The sequence below is a fragment of the Gordionus sp. m RMFG-2023 genome, chromosome 4 (genome assembly GCF_954871325.1).
Source record: "Gordionus sp. m RMFG-2023 chromosome 4, tfGorSpeb1-WG-v2, whole genome shotgun sequence".
NCBI classification, from domain to species: Eukaryota; Metazoa; Nematomorpha; class Gordioida; order Chordodea; family Parachordodidae; genus Gordionus; species Gordionus sp. m RMFG-2023.
The window spans coordinates 25,141,151-25,161,319 of record NC_088778.1 but is presented as its reverse complement, the minus strand read 5'-3'; the positions used below and the strand labels follow the sequence as shown (position 1 = coordinate 25,161,319).

The 20,169-nt window shown below is 28.2% G+C and overlaps 1 protein-coding gene and 1 long non-coding RNA gene across 2 annotated transcripts; one reads left to right on the top strand and one right to left on the bottom strand.

The window, feature by feature from the left end:
- The first annotated feature begins 1,410 nt into the window (after positions 1–1,410).
- LOC135928532 (coronin-1C-like) lies at positions 1,411–13,640 on the top strand. Its single transcript, XM_065464989.1, has 11 exons — positions 1,411–1,655; positions 4,349–4,503; positions 5,070–5,170; positions 6,623–6,801; positions 7,348–7,464; positions 10,124–10,228; positions 10,397–10,542; positions 11,028–11,190; positions 11,892–12,020; positions 12,579–12,725; positions 12,905–13,640. The coding sequence occupies exons 1-11, from the start codon at positions 1,455–1,457 to the stop codon at positions 12,911–12,913; spliced, it is 1,452 nt and encodes a 483-aa protein (XP_065321061.1). The 5' UTR covers positions 1,411–1,454; the 3' UTR covers positions 12,914–13,640.
- A 3,599-nt stretch (positions 13,641–17,239) lies between these two features.
- Positions 17,240–18,232, bottom strand: LOC135928535 (uncharacterized). Its single transcript, XR_010572377.1, has 3 exons — positions 18,148–18,232; positions 17,926–18,015; positions 17,240–17,440 (listed from the first exon to the last, which is right to left on the bottom strand). It is a non-coding gene; the product is annotated as an uncharacterized LOC135928535 (long non-coding RNA).
- Between the last annotated feature and the right edge of the window lie 1,937 nt (positions 18,233–20,169).

Sequence of the window (20,169 nt, the reverse complement as noted above, 5' to 3'; positions counted from 1 at the left end):
CCGAAATTATTCTTTTTTTTTAAAAATATAAAATATAATTTGATTCTTATCGTTCTTATTTATCTGGTGGAAGTAAATATTAGAGATTTTAGGCACAATTTAGAAAGGTAAAAAAAGAATTATTAAAATATTTCTCGAACATTTTTTATTTTATTTTTCTTTATTTTTACCGGGTTCAAATTCGATTCAATTCATGGAAAATCGGGTTGGAGTGAGTAGATTTGAGGGGAAGATGAATTTGTTTATTATTAAGGAATAAATTGCTATGGAAAATCATTCTACTATTTATCTTTGCGTTTTGCCTACTCCTGAATTGATTATTATGTTTTAATCTTTAACGGACTTAGTTGTCCATTAATGTCCATTCTGATGTTGGATATAGATTAACCCCCCCCCCCCCCCCCATCACCCATTATTATTAACTCAATGTTTTAACATTCATCAACTATTTTTTTTAAAGATAAAATAAAATATTTGTATACCTTTAACAACTATTTGAAATATAATTTTTATCCAGTTTTCTGGTCTCGAAAACTTTTGGAATACATAATTTTTTTACAACATTTCCCCCAGAAATTAAAATGGTCTAATTTACGATATGGTTTATACGATCTCTCATATAAAATTGAAATATTCCAGTATTATTAATTTAACAAGAAATGGTCCCTTCAAGAGATTTTAAATTTGGTCCTAGGGTATATGATTTAAAATATTTTATACAAGGCGGGCTTATATAATTTTTTAAATTAATTTTTAAAACATATAAAGAGCAGAGCAGGGCTGTGAACCCTCCTAATCGGTTGAGGTTCAGGTGTGTTCGATGTTCAGTTACATAAAAAGGATACACTAATATAAAAATCTATTACACAAAAATTTTTAATATAAAAAAACAATGATGTTTTAAATATTTAATATGTTTTTTATAAATATTACATGTTATTTTTTTTTAATGGTGTTCAAAATTTTTATAATTTAAAAGAATGTAAAATGAAATAAAGAAATTTTAATAAAAAAATAAAAATAAATGAAAAATTTTAAAAATTCCTTAACCCTACATTTAAGAAAGGATTCAGGGTCCGGTTTGGGTTCTCAGCCCTGATAAAAAGCCAAACCCAACCAATGGTTGGACGATTTTTTTAGCTCAATAACTAGGCCGCCCGTTGCAGGCATCTAGACGATACCTTTTATAATTTTATAAAAAATTTTACCGACTGGGTAGAGCGCGGCCTATTTTAACATAAAATTTAGTTGGCCACGATGATACACTGGCCGGATTAAAAAGGTAACAACTTTTGGGGTGTGGGAGAGGTCTTCTATCAGGCATATAATCGATTTATATTCAAATGGCATGCTTATTCACTATCACTAAAATATTTCAATTTACGAGATCATTATGTTATATATCTCTTATTATCTAATATCTAGATAACAACCATTATTCCCACAATAACAATATGTCGGGAGTCCGAGTAGTCAGACAGAGCAAATTCCGGCACGTGTATGGGCAGGCGGCCAAGCGGGAGAATTGTTACGAAGGCATTCGCATCACAAAATCGTCTAACGATTCCAATTTCGTCGCCATTAACCCCAAATTTATGGCCGTTATAACGGAGGCCGCCGGGGGAGGCGCGTTTTTGGTCCTCCCTCTTGAAAAGGTAACTAACCTTTAACATTCAAAACTTATATTTTTTTTGAGAACCACTTAGCTAAATGAAGCTGATGACCATTATAATTACGAGTGACCGATAAATTTTTTTTTGCTCTTTACTGCCAAAGATAAGCCCTTTGATCGTTCTGGACGAAAAACGGGTTATGAATTTAAGTTAGTTTATATATTTTAGGCTTTAAAAAAAATTTAACTTACACTTCAACGCAGCGGGCTTTTTTTTATCTCCTCGCGTCTTTGAATGTCAACTGATTACACATCTAGTCGTTTTATCGGGAGAACGATTAGTATAGTACAAATAATTGCTAATTAGCTAGATTTGCTACTTATGAGCCTATTACTTAAATTTACTAATTTGTCAAAGAAAACGCTCAATTTAGACAAGATTTATGCGGTACTTGATAATTAAAAGATTATTTTGTAAGCTAATAGCTTTGACATGTAATCTTTATGAAAATAATAATAATATCTGTAACCTTCTTAATGATTTCATTTTTCCATGTTTTTAAATCATTGAACTAGAAATTAATTTCATGTCTAACATTCATTCATTCAATTAAATTTTTTTTTTGAATTTATCTTGTTATTATTATTTTCTTTTATTTTAAAAATAATAATATTTTTTTAAAAATTACTACCAATCAGCTAACTTTTCGACAAATACGGTAAGAACGTTTTTCTGATAAAAAAAATAATTAAATTTTTTTTTTGTTTTTGTTTTTGTTTCTTATATATTTTGAAAAGATATTGATTTTGATTTTGATTTTAATATATATTTTTTAAAATAGTTATTACTCTTTGGAATTATAATTTTTTTTTAATCTAGCCCCCACATCCTGTCTGTATATGTTTTCAAAAGCAGGAAAAAAAAAAATAATAATGATAAGATTGATTAGCTGCCAAAAAATAAATTAATATATGTATGCTTAGACCGAGTTTAACTAAGTCTCACTAACTCCCTTGGTTTGCCAAATATTAAACATTATAAAATCTCTAAAAGTCCAATATAGCTGAATCATATAAGAATCGTCAGACGCAATAACCAAAAAAAATGTATAAAATTGATAAACGTTATTATTGGGCCTACATTATTGTAACTAGAATCTGGCACGTCTAAAATTATAAATCCATCTGAAGCGGGCCTCGAAAAGTTGCACATGATACTATAAAAGCTGTCGGTAGCCTTATGTTTCCTTATAATAAATGCGATTTGTTCAAAGGGTGCTGTAATTAACGCTATCGAAATCATAGCCGATTCTTCACGGATTTTGAAATATACGTAGCAACATATGTTTTTCAAATGTTATAATAGCGTTTTCATCGTTTCGCTCCATATTACATATGTTTTTCAAATGTTATAATAGCTTTCGCTCCATATTTATACATTTTACCTATTTATTGGCTTGATTTTGTAAAAATAAATACCGCACCACTTGAACAAATTGCGTTTACTAATGAAGCGTTGTTTGAATTGAAATTTTCTCACAATTTAAAGTGCTCATACAGATTACGAGACCTTGCATTCACAGTTAGCACGAATTCGCGTCGAAGTATACAAAAATACCATATTTTATAGAATTCGTATCTGTGCAGGGTGATACCTTAATTTCAAAATTTTCGAATTATTTTTTTTTATCTAACTTTTGGCACTTACGCATTATAATTTCACAACAGGCACCCGGCTTTTTGGGTCCCGCTTGATTGACACGAATATTGTTATATCTACTATCAATTTTATTATTTAAAAAAAACTTAAAATCTCATTATCACGCCAAATTTAACTGTCTTACAATTTTTTGGTAGAAAATTCGCAAAAACATTTGTCATATTTTTTTAAATCTTTTTTTTAAAATATATATAAATTTTAGTTCATTATTTAAATTAAAATTTTTTTGGCCATAGAAACTTAATTATATATTTCATTTGAACTTGAAAAATTATACTTGGAAATAAAAAGTTTCCCAAAATTTAATTTAATCTAATCCGGAATTTATAATTTTCGCGCATTTATTTCCCATTTTATAGAAATTTTGTGGCGAGGGAAGAGAGTGACATCATTAAGTTAAAATTCATTTATTATGTTGACTAATGGGGTGGGGTAAATATATATAAAAAATATTGGCCCCTTGTTTCCTTTTTTTTGAAAAAATATTAGGTTCGGCTCGTAATCCGCTATCGGGCACTGGCCACTTTTGCGGAACTTTAACACGATGTCTGGTCTGTTCTAAACAATGACATATAATAATACCTAGACTTACGATGCATTCATAATATTGCATTTGAAAGCGTCGTTGAATGCAAATTAGTTGGACCCGCCATTTTGGTAACCCATATAGTAACTTCATGTTAAAAACGACTACTAAATTGATAACTTGCTTCCTTATTATCTCGATGATCAGGTTTGCGCTAGACATGGGAATAAATTGGCTTCTCGTTTAAAATTTTTAATAATGATATGGGTAATCAAAATCGCTTCCCCAGCTGTTTTCATTGATGTACATCTTTAATGAATGCAGCGTCAATCTTGGTATTATTTTATGTCATTGGTTCTAAATAGTAATTGTTAAAAATATTTTTAAAATATCATAATCTTTTAAAAATATCTAAAAAAATGGGATAATACATTACTTTTTTAAAATTTAATTTTATATATTTTCACCTTCCTACAATCATCTTTTAAAGTTCGGCAAAATCGAAAAGGACTACCCATTGGTACTAGGACACAAAGGTCCTGTTCTCGATCTAGCCTGGTGCAATTTTAACGATAACATTATAGCCTCGTGTTCCGAAGATACTACCATTAAAATATGGCAAATACCCCCTAGAGGATTAGGAAGGTTTTTTTAAAATGTCAGTTATAATATTCTTAAAACCTTGTATTCTTGGGTAATTGATAATTACTATATTTTTAGACATTTAAACCAATTTTTAGCCGTCCAAAAGAGCTGCTAAACCGAGTTTTTAGCCGGAAACTATGACTATGCATTGAAAGTGACTAATATAAATTTAAACTCCTTAATATTAACGGATTTTCTCCAGTTGAACTGAATTAGCCGACATGTAGCCTAGTGTTGTTAAACGGCTCGTTGGCCGATTTTTAAAAACGGCTAACTAAATATTTCATCCAGAAAAATATTATGCAAGCCTGAAGATTTTCCTAGTACATATATTATCTAAATCTCGAGGTTTAGGCAATATTTTTTTGGCTAAAATATAGAGTTAGCCGTTTTGAAAAATCGGCTCAAAACGAGCCGTTTAACAACAATGTAGCCATTACCCAACTATTGTAAGGAGACTATTACAAAGCAGAATACAGAATCATCGATTCAATTTTTTTATCCACCTTATTCATAAGTTGTTAAATAATTAATAAGGAATTAATTAATCATGTTTAACCATTAAGGTTACCCTTGGAAGACCCCGTGGTCGACTTGACGGCTCACGATAAGAGGGTCACGCAAGTCGCTTGGCACCCTTCCGCTAACAATGTTCTTTTAAGCGTCGGTATTTAAATATTTTTTAATGATATCTCTATTATCTTAATATATTTTAATTTGTTTATATAGAAGCCTAAGGAAGAGATTTATTGATAAATTGAAAAATAAAATAATATTTTGTAAAATGACTTGATGGGCGCTAGAACGTGATTCAGGAATTGATACAAGACTTAGCTCCTTAGTTGGAATTCGACTTACGAATAATTTAATCTTATCATAGTATATATATAACCTTAACACCTTAATATGAGGGCGGAATACTAGATTAGTTTAGTTATTCTTATTATACAATATATAAATTATATCATTGATGTTAATTACTTTCAAAAAAAAATAAATTGATGCAAACTTGAGAATGTTATTGTCCATTAGATGCAATACTGAATTAGTTTTTGAATTTTGTACATTTTCAACCTTATTCTGGCTCATGAGTGCATTTTTAAAAAGCAAAAAGAGATTATTATTGGACTTATGTACTGGCTAACACCAAATTAGCGAATCCTTAATATACCATTTCATTTTCATTCAAAAAAATTTTCTTCTACGAAGTTGCGCCAAAATGACGATAAATTTTTGAATCCCTGAGAACATGTTAGGGGCTTATTCACTTCTGTATATCTAAAATTTTCAGTAGATAAATAATTTTTGCTAAACAACATATATGCAAAATTTAATTCATTTTTAAATCAGCTCATAATTTTTTAATTATAAATGCAAATTTTGAGCTAGAAATCGTTTTAATTTGTTATTATTAATGATTTTTTTTGGACTCGAAATAATTTTCAAATGTATAATGATTATGATAAAAAAAAATATATATAGCAACGTAAAATTTGAATCCTTATTCACTCCACTAATGCTCTCGCTTTATTATTTATGAATATTCTCGAACAGGATTGAGAGAAAGGTTTCCCACAATAGTACAAGAGAGATTTTAAAATAAATGAAATATATCGCGTTGATCAAATTTTCCACAAAAAAACGGGGGGGGGGGAGGGGGGGGGGAATATAAGCTGCGAAATTAATACAATATAAAGATATTATATGAGGCAGGAATATGCTGCTACGCGTTTTATTTTGCGGCTAATATTTTCGATTAACACGATTATGTGGTATTGATTTAAAAGATTCGGAATTTCATCAAGTGCTAGAACTTATAAATCTAAATAACTTGATATAAAAATAAGTATGGGAAAGATTGTGTCCCATTTGATGCAACTTCGTATAAAACGAGGTTATTTTGGAGTTTAAAGGTACATGAGAAAATTTATGTGTTTGGCAAATATATAAGTCGAATTGCAATCCCGTTATCTTCTATGACGACTACTATATATTGCTTGGGGATATCCATCTCTAAGTGTTGTTATCTAAAATGAGACCTAATTAAAATATATTTTTGCAATTTACTACCAATAGATAAATAATTCCCTTCTATAAAACCCAAAAAAATATTCTTAAGGTGGGGACCTAAAAATCCTGATATGGAACGTTGGTATGGGCGAAGTTCTTTTTGAGTTATCCAATCATCCCGATCTCATATACTACGCCAGTTTCAATTACGACGGAAGTCGCATCGTCACCGTCTCCAAAGACAAAAAAATTAGGACTATGGACTCTAGGACCGGGAAAATATTCAAGGTTTTTGGAATTATTGCTGGGAATGATAAATAAAGAAAATATGGGTACAGATGATTGAGTGTGTCGTGTCATTATTTATAGAGAATAAATGCATCATTTTTTCAATATGCATCTTAGGTATTTTTGATCATTCTTAATCTTTTACTTGGAGTTGCCATAACATAAATGCAACAGGCACGTTTAAAATTTTTTCCTATTTACCTTTCACTCTTATATATAGTAAAATCGAACATTTAGGGTAAATTATTTTCAAAAAAAAATTCACTTTCTGTACACTACTACCTAGGGGGCGGGCAAATAACCTATATCAACAGAACCACCTAGATTTGGATAATTTTGGTGTACATGCCAAAGTCCATGCATCGTAAAATAAAATATTAAGCTCCTTGTTCTCATACTTTTGGAAATGTTGCAATTCAAAATAAGACGATTGGCCTAATTTGACGCCCGTCTATTTTCATAATGATTTAGGAAGACTAAGCATTTTACTCTAGTTTGAGTTCCTTAATTTTACTTTTTCTTAAAAATTATATGATGATATATTAGGAAGGAAAATGTCACGAAGGTGCCAAACCTCAACGAGCTATTTACCTCAAGGATGGCGCTATTTTTACTACCGGTTTCTCGAAAATGAGCGAAAGGCAATACGCACTTAGGACAGAGGTTAAATATGCCTTGGAACAGTTTTTTAAATAAAAATATATATGATTTTCTCTTGATACATTTTTTATATTTAAAATTTTTATTTGTAATCTATAAAAATTACACTCTTTACATATAAATTAGGATAATTTGACTTTGTTTCTTAAAACATTCAAATTTTTCAAATAGGCCTGGCCCAAGCTCCTTAAAATTTCAAATCAAAGTTTGGCCTGGTGTATGGTATTTTTTTATTTGGCTCTCGGTCTAAGCAGTCCTCTGATTTATTTTACTTTCTTGTCCCGAAAGTGGTGATTTATGTGTATTGAATATTAGATTTGACAAATGCATCTATACAATTAATGCCAAACCACAGGTTCTTCTTTAACCAAGGCGTGGGCGTTTTACCATCATACCTTATATTGTCTAACGTTTTACCCCACTGGTTCTATAATTATTGGAATAAAAAGTGATTGGGAAATGGAGGATCTGATGCCGATGCCATCCTCCTTGAGAAGAGGAGATGCTTGTCTCCATGATAAAGGGGGAAATTGTTTGCCTGCTTAGATTCCGAGAATTTAAAGAATGGCTAGTTAGTCTATGTAGAAAAAGGTTGTGATTGATCACAGGACTTGCAAGATTTTAATAATATATATATGAACTTGAGATCTTGGATCATCGAAATGAATGGTGTAGGTGATAAATTTCTATCTATTGATGTGAATCAGAGTATTAAGAGTAAAATCTGTGAATAATGAGGACACTCATTATTTTATCTCTCTATTATTGTGTCAATGTTGAGAGTCAGTACACATTCTGCATGTATACCAGAAGTTATTCTTTGAATTCCTGAACAAATGCAAGTCCAAGGGGATCATCTTGTTGCAGGATTAGTTAATTAGGTTTTAATAATGGTTCAAGCTAATTAATTCTATTACTTACGCTTTTAGTTTTATTCTGCGTAAGACTTACACAAACCGACCATTTTTTAATGTATGGTGATAATGATGAGTAGTATTATTAAACGGTTAGATTTTTGAAAAAATTATGCAAGTTTGGCGATTTTGCATGGATGACGGATTGGACATCAATTAACGAAATCTCTAGGCTAGCATAATATTGTTTTGACTAAAATCTTAATTTGTAATCGGCTGAATCGAACCTTTTAACAACACTAATGATGAGTCATGTTCTTTATTAAACTTGTATAACATCTTCCCTTAGAGTATTTTTTTTAAAAGAATGATCAAGTTTTTTGACAGAGGCTTGCTGGACGGGAAGGTTGGTTTGATGAGATCTTGAAAATAGATTGAGTGTATACTATTAAGTTCTTCAGTTATATCATTTTTGAATGAATTTATCATGGAAGATATATCTTTTATTTTATAGATCTGCAAAATCCAAAAAGGAGACCGGGTAGGGTCGGGTCTGGAAATTTTGATTACTTTTTATTTCTGATGTTTGGTAATATTTTTGGTACAATTTGTTCATTTTAGATTATTACTTATAATGAATACTAATAAAATGTAAAAATTTTAGGGTAATATTCTTATATTTCCTGTCGGGTTGAGACGTGAAGTTGATTTTATGTATATATTGGCAAACATAAAAAGGTAATTAGAAGGTAAAATAACCTATCCGGGCTCTCTACAAAAAAAATAAGTTGTTTTGAGTAAGAACATTTTAAAAAAACGAGGGGGGTTGTGTCAAATGTCTTTTGAAGGTTTCTAATACGAACCTGTGGGATATCTTATGAAATTTTAAGTGTTAAGATTTATTGGTGCATAGTTATTCATTATTTATTACGTATGTTAATAAAAATCTCTTTATATCATTAAAGTTTGTTTTATTTTTGGAAGGAGTAATTAAAATGTGGAAAATGAATAAGAATAATTGTGATCAGTTGTTTTAATAAAAGGATTTCAACATGTTTGTTAAATGTTTTGTAAACATAGCTCTGGCTCCTATGGGGATTCTTGTTAATATGTTATAATTCTAGTTATAGAAATGGTATCTGGCCAGTTAACTTGAAGTGAGATGGATGTAAATGATATATTATTATCTACTGAAGAAGTGTGGGAGTTCCCTGAAGATGAGCATCGTAGCTATGACATTTTTGTTTCACCTATTTTAGTTGGGTGCAAATAACATGTGTTTTGGTTGTCATATAGGACGTTTTAGTTGTCATATAGGATGTATTGGATAGTATATGATTTGTTATCAGATATTTTTTTGCTAAGTGGTTAATCCACTATGTGCTAAGATTGGATACAACAACTCCATCTATCACTTTAAAAGCTTACTGGTCAGACACCTTTTGAACACTACCCATACTAACAAAAATCCCCAGAGGTTCCAGGGCCTCTATTTGCAGAACATTTAACAAGCATTTTGATATCCTTAAATACCAATTTTGACGTTTAACACAACTAATTCGCCATGTTCTTATTCATTTTTCACATTATAAATACCCATTTATCAACATATAATAATAATGAAGATATCCCATCATGGAATCATATAATAATAATATCTCCCAAATGGAATCATTTCATATTTGAAAAAAATGTTGAATTTTATGGCTAATTAAGGATTGGCAAACTATATTATGATTGTTATTTTTACTAGTTATGCTATTTCTAATATTTTTCTCTTAATATTTTTCTCTTAATATTTTGCTTAGGAGGAAATTGATAATCCCATAATACTCGAAGAACTTGATAGCTCAAATGGTGTCCTTTTTCCTTTCTACGACCCAGACACGAATCTCATGTACTTATCCGCCAAAGTAAAAGATACTAAATATCCTAGCGATATTAAATAATTTCTTAGATAGATTTTACAATTAGTTTTAAGTGTTTCGATTTCTTTAAAATGATATTTTAGGCATCGTTTTTTTTACTCCCCAACCCCACTTCCCATTATCTCAAAATTGTGTTGAAATTTAAATAATCAGGGAGATGCGAGCATCAGATATTACGAAATTACCGACGAATATCCATATATCCACTACATTAACGTGAATACATCGACCGAGTCCATAAGAGGATTGGGGTTTATGCCTAAAAGGGGAGTTAATGTTACCACCAACGAGATCGATAGGTAATTTAATATTTATATATTTTTAATAGCTATTAACTATAGATGTGTAATTTCTATATTTTTAGCCAATTATAATGGTTTAACTTAGTTTTTTAACCAAAATTATCACCTTCAGGCCTTAATTTATGAAGTAAAAGAATAATAAACTTGTGCCTCCGTGTTTAGAACACTATGCCATATTTTTAGCTATTCAACTATACTATTAACTCTAAAAAATGAATTATATAATATAATAGTCAGTGTTTTATACAGCGACTTTAACAAGTTACAATTATGGAAGTGTAATTTGTTTTTATTTCCTTTTTTTGAGATGTATACAGCTTAAGAATGAAATATTATAAAGATTGTAGCTTTATACCCGGTTGTACTTTCTTAAAAATTTTGCATATTATATTGATAACACATTTAAGGCGGGATTCCTTAAATTTTAAGATATTAAAAAATATATAATATTATCACTCAATAAACATTCATTTTTTTAAAAGATTTTTCAAGATAACCACTAACGGTTTTTGCCAAGTGACTCATTTTGTAGTTCCACGTAAAAGTGAGAATTTTCAAGATGACCTCTATCCCGATACAGCCTCCGACGTACCAGCCCTCAGTGCCGAGGAATGGGCAGCTGGGAAAAATCATGACCCCATATTGGTTATTTAATTTAAAAGCTTTTTGGGTTTAAAAATATATTATTACTACTGTCGCTTGATTATTGAACCCTTCATATTCATTGGTCAATGATAAAAATGCACGTTAACTATAAGGCCTTAAATATTTTAAAATTTTTATGGATCCTACCCATTTTATTTCAAACCCATCCTGCCCGAAAATTTTAGTAAAAAATATAAATTAACGCCATAACTAAAGTTAAAATTTTGTATAAATCAATATTGCTATTTATATTTGTTTCAGTTCAGTTCAACATAATTAAATGTTTAAATTTAAGCATACTTATTATTTTAAACAAGCCGAAACCAGATCAGATATTGATTTGATAATTGGTCAAAATCTTTTATCAATATTATACCATTTAATACAATTAAATATGTTAGAATAAGCTTGAAATATTATTTAAGAACATATACGGAAATTTATCCTTGCCCCTATTTTTTTTTATCCACCAAATCCTTATGTAGATTATAAATGATGGATATGAAAGAAAGGCCCCTCTATCCTGATCTAAAAAAATTATTTTTTTTATCCGCCACTAGAGGTGGAAGGGTGGGGAGGGAATATTTTTAAAAATTATATTTGAATTGAGGATTACTAAATGAGTAAATTTATTCTCTATCATATCTTCTGATTTGAAAATCAATTCATATTACACAGAAAAAAATAATATTTTAAAACAGATGTCAATGAAAGATATCGCTGCTTCTTCCGAAAAACAACAAGAGTTTAAAGCCACCAAGAAGGCCAACGTTTTAAATAAAATGCCTTTAAAAGCCGGCCCTGGTTCCCCTGTATCACAAACCGATTCCGTAAGCTTTTTTACTTAGATCTTTAACTAAAAATAGTTATTTTTTTTATACTTGTAATCATTTCGATTAGAATCCTAAAAATTACCTTTGGTTTAGTTGAATATTATAGTTCCAAATTAAAGTCGAAAACAGGGTTTTCAATCGAACCTAAACCCCGAGGTGTGAACCGGGTTCGAATGACATCTTTCCTAAACCCGAACCTGTGTCACTAGATTTTTTGCCGAAACTCGTTGAATACTCTAAATTCAAAATCTTTAAATAAAAAATAAAAACCAATAATTTATTTATTTTTTGCTACAAAATATATTCTTTAAATTTTTTGCTCCAATTGTTTTATGAAAATATTTGAGAGCGGCTCCAGAATTCAGAATCTTGACGGGACTCGAGCCTCACCCCCTCCCTTGTGGATGCCACTGATTCAATACAATAAAAATTATCGAATCATTTATGTTATTTAAAAGATTATTAATATTTATAACATTATTTATTTTGTTTTAGTTTAGTATAATAGTTAAATTTTATATAAATAAATATACCCATGATAAATATTAAAAAAAGGCCGAATTAAAATCGCTCATGAAAGATTTCAAGGACATACAAGACAATTTCAAAAACTTCAAACCCGAAGATTTGCTCAAAGAAATTTATTTCCTCAAGGAAACCATGAAATCTTGCGAAAAACGATTGACGAATCTTGAAAACAAGGTACAAAGCCTTTTAGGCGAAGTTGACGTTTAAGATATAATCAGAGATTTTAAGTCAGTTATTTAAACATTCCTTATTCCTTAACTAATATATAGCTTTTTACATTACACTGATTCCACATTTTTTAAATTAAATAATTTATTTTATTTTAACTCATTCCCTTTCCCCACAACCGGAAGTGTAAATAAATAGATTATCTTGTAGCGCGTTTCTTCGGGAGTAAAGATTATACTAAAATAATTATAACAAAAAAAATATCCGCTATAAAAAACAAACACCAAAAACGAATCGTTGAATATTAAAAAAAACATAACTTTTTTGGATTTTACATAACAATCTTTTAACCGCGTAAATTTTTTTTTCTCTACTGCCTATTATAACATTTGCCTAATATCTTTAAAACGATAAGCTAATATAATTTTTTTTTAATCCTTCCCCTACATTCAGCTAGCGCTAACTCTCAGCGATTTATACAAAATGAATGTAAAATTATTATATTCATATCATTTTGTATACTTCGCTGCGAATTCGCGCTAACTATGAATGCAGGGTTAGCTTAAATAATGCACGCGATTTTTTTTATTATAAAAAATAATCTAAATTTGATAAAAACAAACTAATTTTGTTTTTAACAAAATCATATTTTGATTAATCAAAAAAATAATCTCAACATTTTAAACCTTTTATTTTATTATAATTTTTATTTATTAATTTTTATAAAAACAAAATTACGTTTAGACCTATGTATACCATGTGATATATAAATATAATATTTATTATTTAGTTTATTTTATTTTTTAAAAAAAGTCATATTTTTTTTGTTTGTATCTTGGAAATTATTATTATTTTTGATCATATTTTAAAAAATCCAATATTATGTCACAATAATTGTATCCAGGTTCCAATATATTATATATACTGTAATTATCACGTATTATTTTTAACATATTTAAATTTATGACAACAATCGCCATATAAATCAGACTAATTATTAAAATATTTTATTCCTGGTAATTTGCCTTAATCATTATTTACATTAAAAATAAATTAAATACTTAATTATATTATGTATTAATATAAATAATATTCTTATTCTTTAAGGATTTTTATATGATGATTATAGAAGGAGCTATAATATTTTATGTGTCTTTATAAGTATATTAGGTAAGTCATATATAATATCTTTATGTTCAAAGGTCTCATTATTTTGGAGTGACGGACATGACACAGAACTTAGATACCATGACTTTTTATCCCAGCTCGAGGTAGTTTTTTCTCTAACCTCGAAAGGGTTATGAATGAAGGTGGGAATTGTTAAATGGATGTTATTGCATTTTAATAAATTTTGGCGTTTGGTAAATTGTTAAGTTATGCTAGTATGCCTAGTATAATATACTTGTAATTTTTTATTTCTTTCTAAATTAGTATTGTTAAACGGCTCGATTTAACCCGAATTTTAAAAACGGCGAACAATATTTTGCCCAGAAAAATATTACACCAAGCCTGAAGATTTTTTTCATAGATGGCACAAAAGTTTCGACATTTATTAGGAAATCTTGAGGCTTAAGGTAGGAAATCTCGAGGCTTAAGGCAATCTATTTTGGCTAAAATATTGAGTTAGCCATTTTTAAAAATCGGCATAAATGGAGCTGTTTAATAACAATACTCCGATATATGATCTTTAGAAAAAATATCAGATCTGCCGATATTTTTTTAAAATTTAACAGATACCAATTTTATACTTATTTTTTGTTTATTATGTAACTAATTTCCCTTTCTCATCATTAACTCTCATAACTCCGATAAAAAGTGTGAAAGAAGACGTTACTTATAAAATAAAAATGCTTAATATATTTTTTTAACATTTTTTTTAACGATGAATTAAAGCATATTAATAAAAAGAAAATTACCCAAAATTTTTGTGTATTTTTTTTAAAATGTAAATTTAGTAATTCGATCGATCCTCTTAATTATTGGAGGAATAATGCTCGAAGGTTTTCACCTTTGGCAAACCTTGCATGCAAATATTTGGCATCTCCCACTGCTATAATAATGGCTAAATGTTGACCAATTCGGCTCAGTCTAAAGATGAGTGCCGCATAAAATCCGTTGACCTTAAGGCGTTTTAATTTAAACCAGTTTTTCAAATTTTAGTTGCTATATTTTTTAAAATAATATCGAGGCAAGTGATAGTTGGCTAAAAATTGGAAACCTGCAACCAGTGTTCTATCAGAACCAGTTTTTAAAACTGATGGTGATATAGATTAGAGGTCTGTATTGGGCGGATCTTTAGCCCGCCCACCTAAATTTCTGGCAGGCGTGGTCGGGTTTTTAAAAATATTTTTAACAGCTTTTTCAAGCTTTTTTTTATAATTTAGATATTTTTAAAAATTTATTTTGTACCTGACCTTACCTCATAAAATTTAAGCTCGGCTTGCAGGCAGTACTATTTACACTATAAATCTTTTATTGATTGATAATTGAAAGAGATCATTAAATAATATTGAAAAAATTATTAATTTTAATATGAACAATATTTTACTTAAATTTTTTTTATTAAGCCTCACAATTAATATATTTTCAAAATTCGTCTCACTCAAATTACATCTATAAGGAGATAGTATAAATTTAATTGTTGAAAAGCATCTTTCCACACTAACTTGGATAGCCGGCACTGCCAATATGATATCAGATTTGATGTGTCATTTATAATAATATTTTGGATTTAATTTTTCTCTAAGCATTATAATTTATAAGCTTAAAAATATTTTAAAAAATGTTGTAAAATGACAATATACTAAATTTTATAAAAATTATGACTGATACTTATCAATCAAATGTGATTGATGATTATCTTTAAAATAATTTAAATGTAATTGAAATTTTTTCAATATACTAATAATAACTTACATATTGTTTTATAAGCATAAAATCATGTGGCTCGAACCGGTTCAGAGACATTATAGCGGTTTGGTTCAGGCTCGGCGTGAATTTTTTTTAGCGGTTTAGGTTCGGTTCAGGTTCGATAAAAAATACCGGTTTTTAGCGGTTTAACGGTTCAGTTTCGGTTTGGATCCCTGAATTAAGGTTTTAAATATAAACAGGCTAAAGACTGATATGGGTGATCTAGGATTAAATTAATAAATATTAATTTTTCAGCTTAATTTCACTGAATTTAGATTTGGGCTAAGGCCAGGGTATCCAGATCTGATTCTTTATAAATATTTATTAACCCACTAAGAAAAACCGTGATTTATGTATAAAATTTTTGATATCAGCCATAAATGTAAAGGAAACTTGTTTAAAGCTTTTCATATATATTCCTGAAGTTCATATAAAAATCAACAATTTTCGAGGGAATTAAAAAAAATTATTGAAAACCATTTTTTCTTATTTACATCCGTAAATTAATAAAATCTTTTATACATAGTCAAAATCATAAAATAATTTTGCCATAAACAGGTATTATTTAAATATTCATCCATTGTTTCGAAATTTTAAATAATAATTCTACTTTATTAATTTTCATAATTTTAAACTAAAATAAAAATTGTCTTACCCCTAGTTGGCGCGAATTGGTGGCGAAAAATACAACAAATATAGTAAACTTTGTAGCTAATTCGCGCTAACTTACATTAAAAATTAATTAATTTTTTAAAAAAGTAGAATAATATCCATGTTTCTTTGCTACTTCAATATCTTAAATATTATTTGTTTTCTTTTTCTCTACTTAATCCAATGACATATATAATACTTAGACTGACGATTCCTTCATTAAAAGTGTACATCAATGCAAATCAGCTGGAGACGCCATCTTAGTTAAACTAATCATTATTAAAATTTTAAACGAGAGCTTAATTTATTCCTATATCTGATGCAAACTTTATTAAAGAATTACCGGATCATCGAGATAATAAGGAAGCAAGTTATCAATTTAAAAGTAATTTTTAACATGAGAATAATTACTATATGTGTTACCAAAATGGCAGGTCCAGCTGATTTGCTTTTAATAAAAAATCAGGGACCCGAACCGTTATTTATAACGGTTCAGTTTGGTTATGGTTCAGTATGTAAAAAATTATAATAGTTACTTTTTGGTTACGTAAAAAATTGTGTGACCCAATAATTAGGGTGTAAATGGAGAATAAAAACTAAATACCAGGAGAACTTAGAGAAAAACAATAGTAAACATGTTGAATGCCTTAAACTGAAAGATTAATTCCAAACATATGACATTAAATTATATGGTTCATTCCTCCAGCAGGAGAACTATACCAAAATTTTTCATATCATTTAGAAATTTTTTAAAATTAGCATATATTGCTTAAACACATGATATTTCGACGACTACAATTGTTATATTATAGAGGTAGCCAGGTAGAGTAGTTAAAAGATTAGATAGAGTATTATTATCGAAATTCAAAATAAAATATGTGATTTTCAAAAATATCAACTCTTTATACACAAAAGTTAATAAAAAATACAAATAATTTTGTAAAAATAAAATGAATAGCATAATTTTTTAATTTAAAAAGAGATTTAAGTTAATACACTTTTATAAAAAGAAGGTATAACTAGTTTTGTTTTAAATAAAATATTGTTTTAACAAAAATTTAGTTTTTTAAGATAAATTAGAATAGATAAAATAAAAAATGGTTAAATTATAAAATAAGATAGGGCTGTAGTAACGTACATCACTATTGGCGACGATACACCTATATCAAATTAAGTGTAAAGAAAGTTAAATTATTTATACAAGTAATCATAAACGCTTTTAATTTTATATTATCCATTCCATAAAGGTGCTAACCTAAAATAATATACCAATTTTTTCTTATAAAAAAAATAAACTTTAGTACTGTAAACAAAATGATTGCCTAAATATAGCAGTTTAACGAGCTGATCGTATAATAGTAAATCTATCTGTAAGCTTTAGCAAGATCGAGATGATTGCATATTTAAGAAAAAAATACTATTAAGAACTATAATGAATTAAAATATTAATATTTATATATATATTAGATGTAGTAAAGATCGATCCAGGTCGAGCTAAAATAGGAGTGGTATTATGTGCAAAAAATTTTCGGACCTAGTCAAACACATTTTGCAAAATATTTAATGACATGACTTGCTCGGAATTTTAAATTTGAATAATGCATATTTATCACCAATAATATTATTTATAATTTTAAAGTTATACCATACTATCACATCATGACAAGAATATTCAATTTCCAAGAGAAGACATTTGAATAACTGGCAAACATATTTTCGTTTACATTTTCTTAACCTATAATTTTATTTTAAGGAAAAATTTAATTTATTCTACATAAGGCGATTAAGTGGTTGAACATATTTTGTAAAAAAAATAATATTGTATAGGAGATTCAATTCAATAATGAATAAATAATATTTTTATTACAACTTTAAAGAATTTTTTCCAAAAATGAATTCTAAATTTAAAAATATGTTAGATGAGAGATGATCAAACAATGACGTTAAATAATTATCATTTTTAACAATCATTAATAATCGTATTTCATAATTATATTCAGGCAATTGAGATAAATTTATACGAAAATTTCACGTCACGAAACGTGAGCGCTCTCATTAGTCATTATTCTGTTATCAGCCATAATTATATATTTTACTTTTATAAGATAAATATATTAATATAGTTAGACCTATGAGTCGATAGCCTTATCGGCCGTGGAATTTCTTTTTTAGATCAATCGGCTGGCTGTAGCATACCGATTTATACGCCCCACTAATAGCGGCAGCGGCGGATCGGTGTCAAATATTTTTATAACTAACATTTTTTAATTAAAATTAAAATTATGAATTTATTGGAAACTTTTAAAATAAAATTTATGCTTCGAAGTAAATTATAACTATAAATTAAGTCATAGGAAATGTACCACAAATGTATAATCCTCCAATCTGTCCTCTACTTCCTCGTCAAAAAAAAGGATATCTCGAAATTAACAGTTTTTGCATTATCATTTCTAGGGTTCTCAATGCATTTTTTCAATAATGATATAAGTTTATTCTTTATAGGGTTCTATGGAAGTTTCATCCATGCCCATTGAAGCATGAATACTGGATGTATAATTGCAGAAAGAACATATTGATCTTCATATATATGTTCAAATCTTAAAAAAAATTATATGTAATTAATTTGATAGTGATGTTTAATTTATATTTTATTATTCCTATTTAATACTCCATATTTTAGGCCACTAATTTTTTTTAATTTTAAATTAGCTATCGTTATTGTTGAAGCCCATTTTTTTTCACTTTCTAAAATAGAGAGAGCAGTTGCAATAAATTCCATGATCTATTTTAATATTTAAAAAATTTATAATAATATTTTGTTCTAAAAAATTTTATTAGTACTTACGGTACAGAATCTTCCAAAGAACTTTATCATTGCCTGAAAGCCTGGCTAATCAACCCATGTCACACACTTTGTCAAACAAATTAGAATTTTCTCTTACTAATGAGTCTATCAATTTCAAAGAATTATAATAAGAATTCCATCCCTTATAAGCAAACTTGATAAATTATTTTTTAAATCAGCAGAAAATGATATAGATTGATTTTGTTAATACCATAAATTTTTGCATTTATCAAATGATCTTTTTAATGTTTTTAAAAGATATATTTTCTAATGCTTTTTCAACTTCAACACTTGCCATTAAATTAAGATTGAGGCAAGCACAAGAGCGATATTTGGGCAGATAAATAAAGTTTTCATCTTTATTTTGATTTCAAATACCTCATTTAATGATAATGGTACAAATTTATCTTCATCATATTCATATATTTTCTCAAATAATCTATCATTTTCTTAAAAATAAACATAAAAATTCAAAATATAAACTATTTATTTATACCTAAACGCTTTTAAGAAATTTCTTGCATTATCGGTTACATATAATGTTACCTAATAATCTTGAAAAGATTCGAAATAGTTTCTACTAAATAATCAAATGTATGTTTGCTAGTTAGCCATTGACAAGCTAAACATGCCGATTTTCTTTCTACACTGACTGCATCCAACCAGTGGACAGTCATGTCTAAAAATGAATTAATAATATATTTTCAAATTGATATGATAACCATGAATCTGTTGTGATGCATAGAATTGTTTGCTTGGCTAAACAAGTTATTATTTTATCTAGCATGATGCTAATCTTTAGATATTTTTGATATGAGGGTTGGGCGTGACATAACTTTTTTTTAATTTGGTTAACGTATGTTCTGTTCTTAACAAATAAATAATAAAAACTATATTTTATAAACTCTTCTTATTAAATGGTATTGGTAATAATAATTTAAAAGTATATTTAAGATACTCTAATTTAGCAAATGATACAAGAATCTATATTAGTATCTCTATCTAAGATTCATTTTCTCATGAAGAATCTGTATCTGTATCTAG

Excerpts from the sequence above, each read along its gene's own strand:
- LOC135928532 (XM_065464989.1), top strand. The coding sequence starts at position 1,455 with ATGTCGGGAGTCCGAGTAGTCAGACAGAGCAAATTCCGGCACGTGTAT. Across the intron at positions 6,802-7,347 it reads GGACCGGGAAAATATTCAAG|GAAGGAAAATGTCACGAAGG; the intron begins GTTTTTGGAATT and ends ATGATATATTAG. Across the intron at positions 10,543-11,027 it reads ACCACCAACGAGATCGATAG|ATTTTTCAAGATAACCACTA; the intron begins GTAATTTAATAT and ends TTTTTTTAAAAG.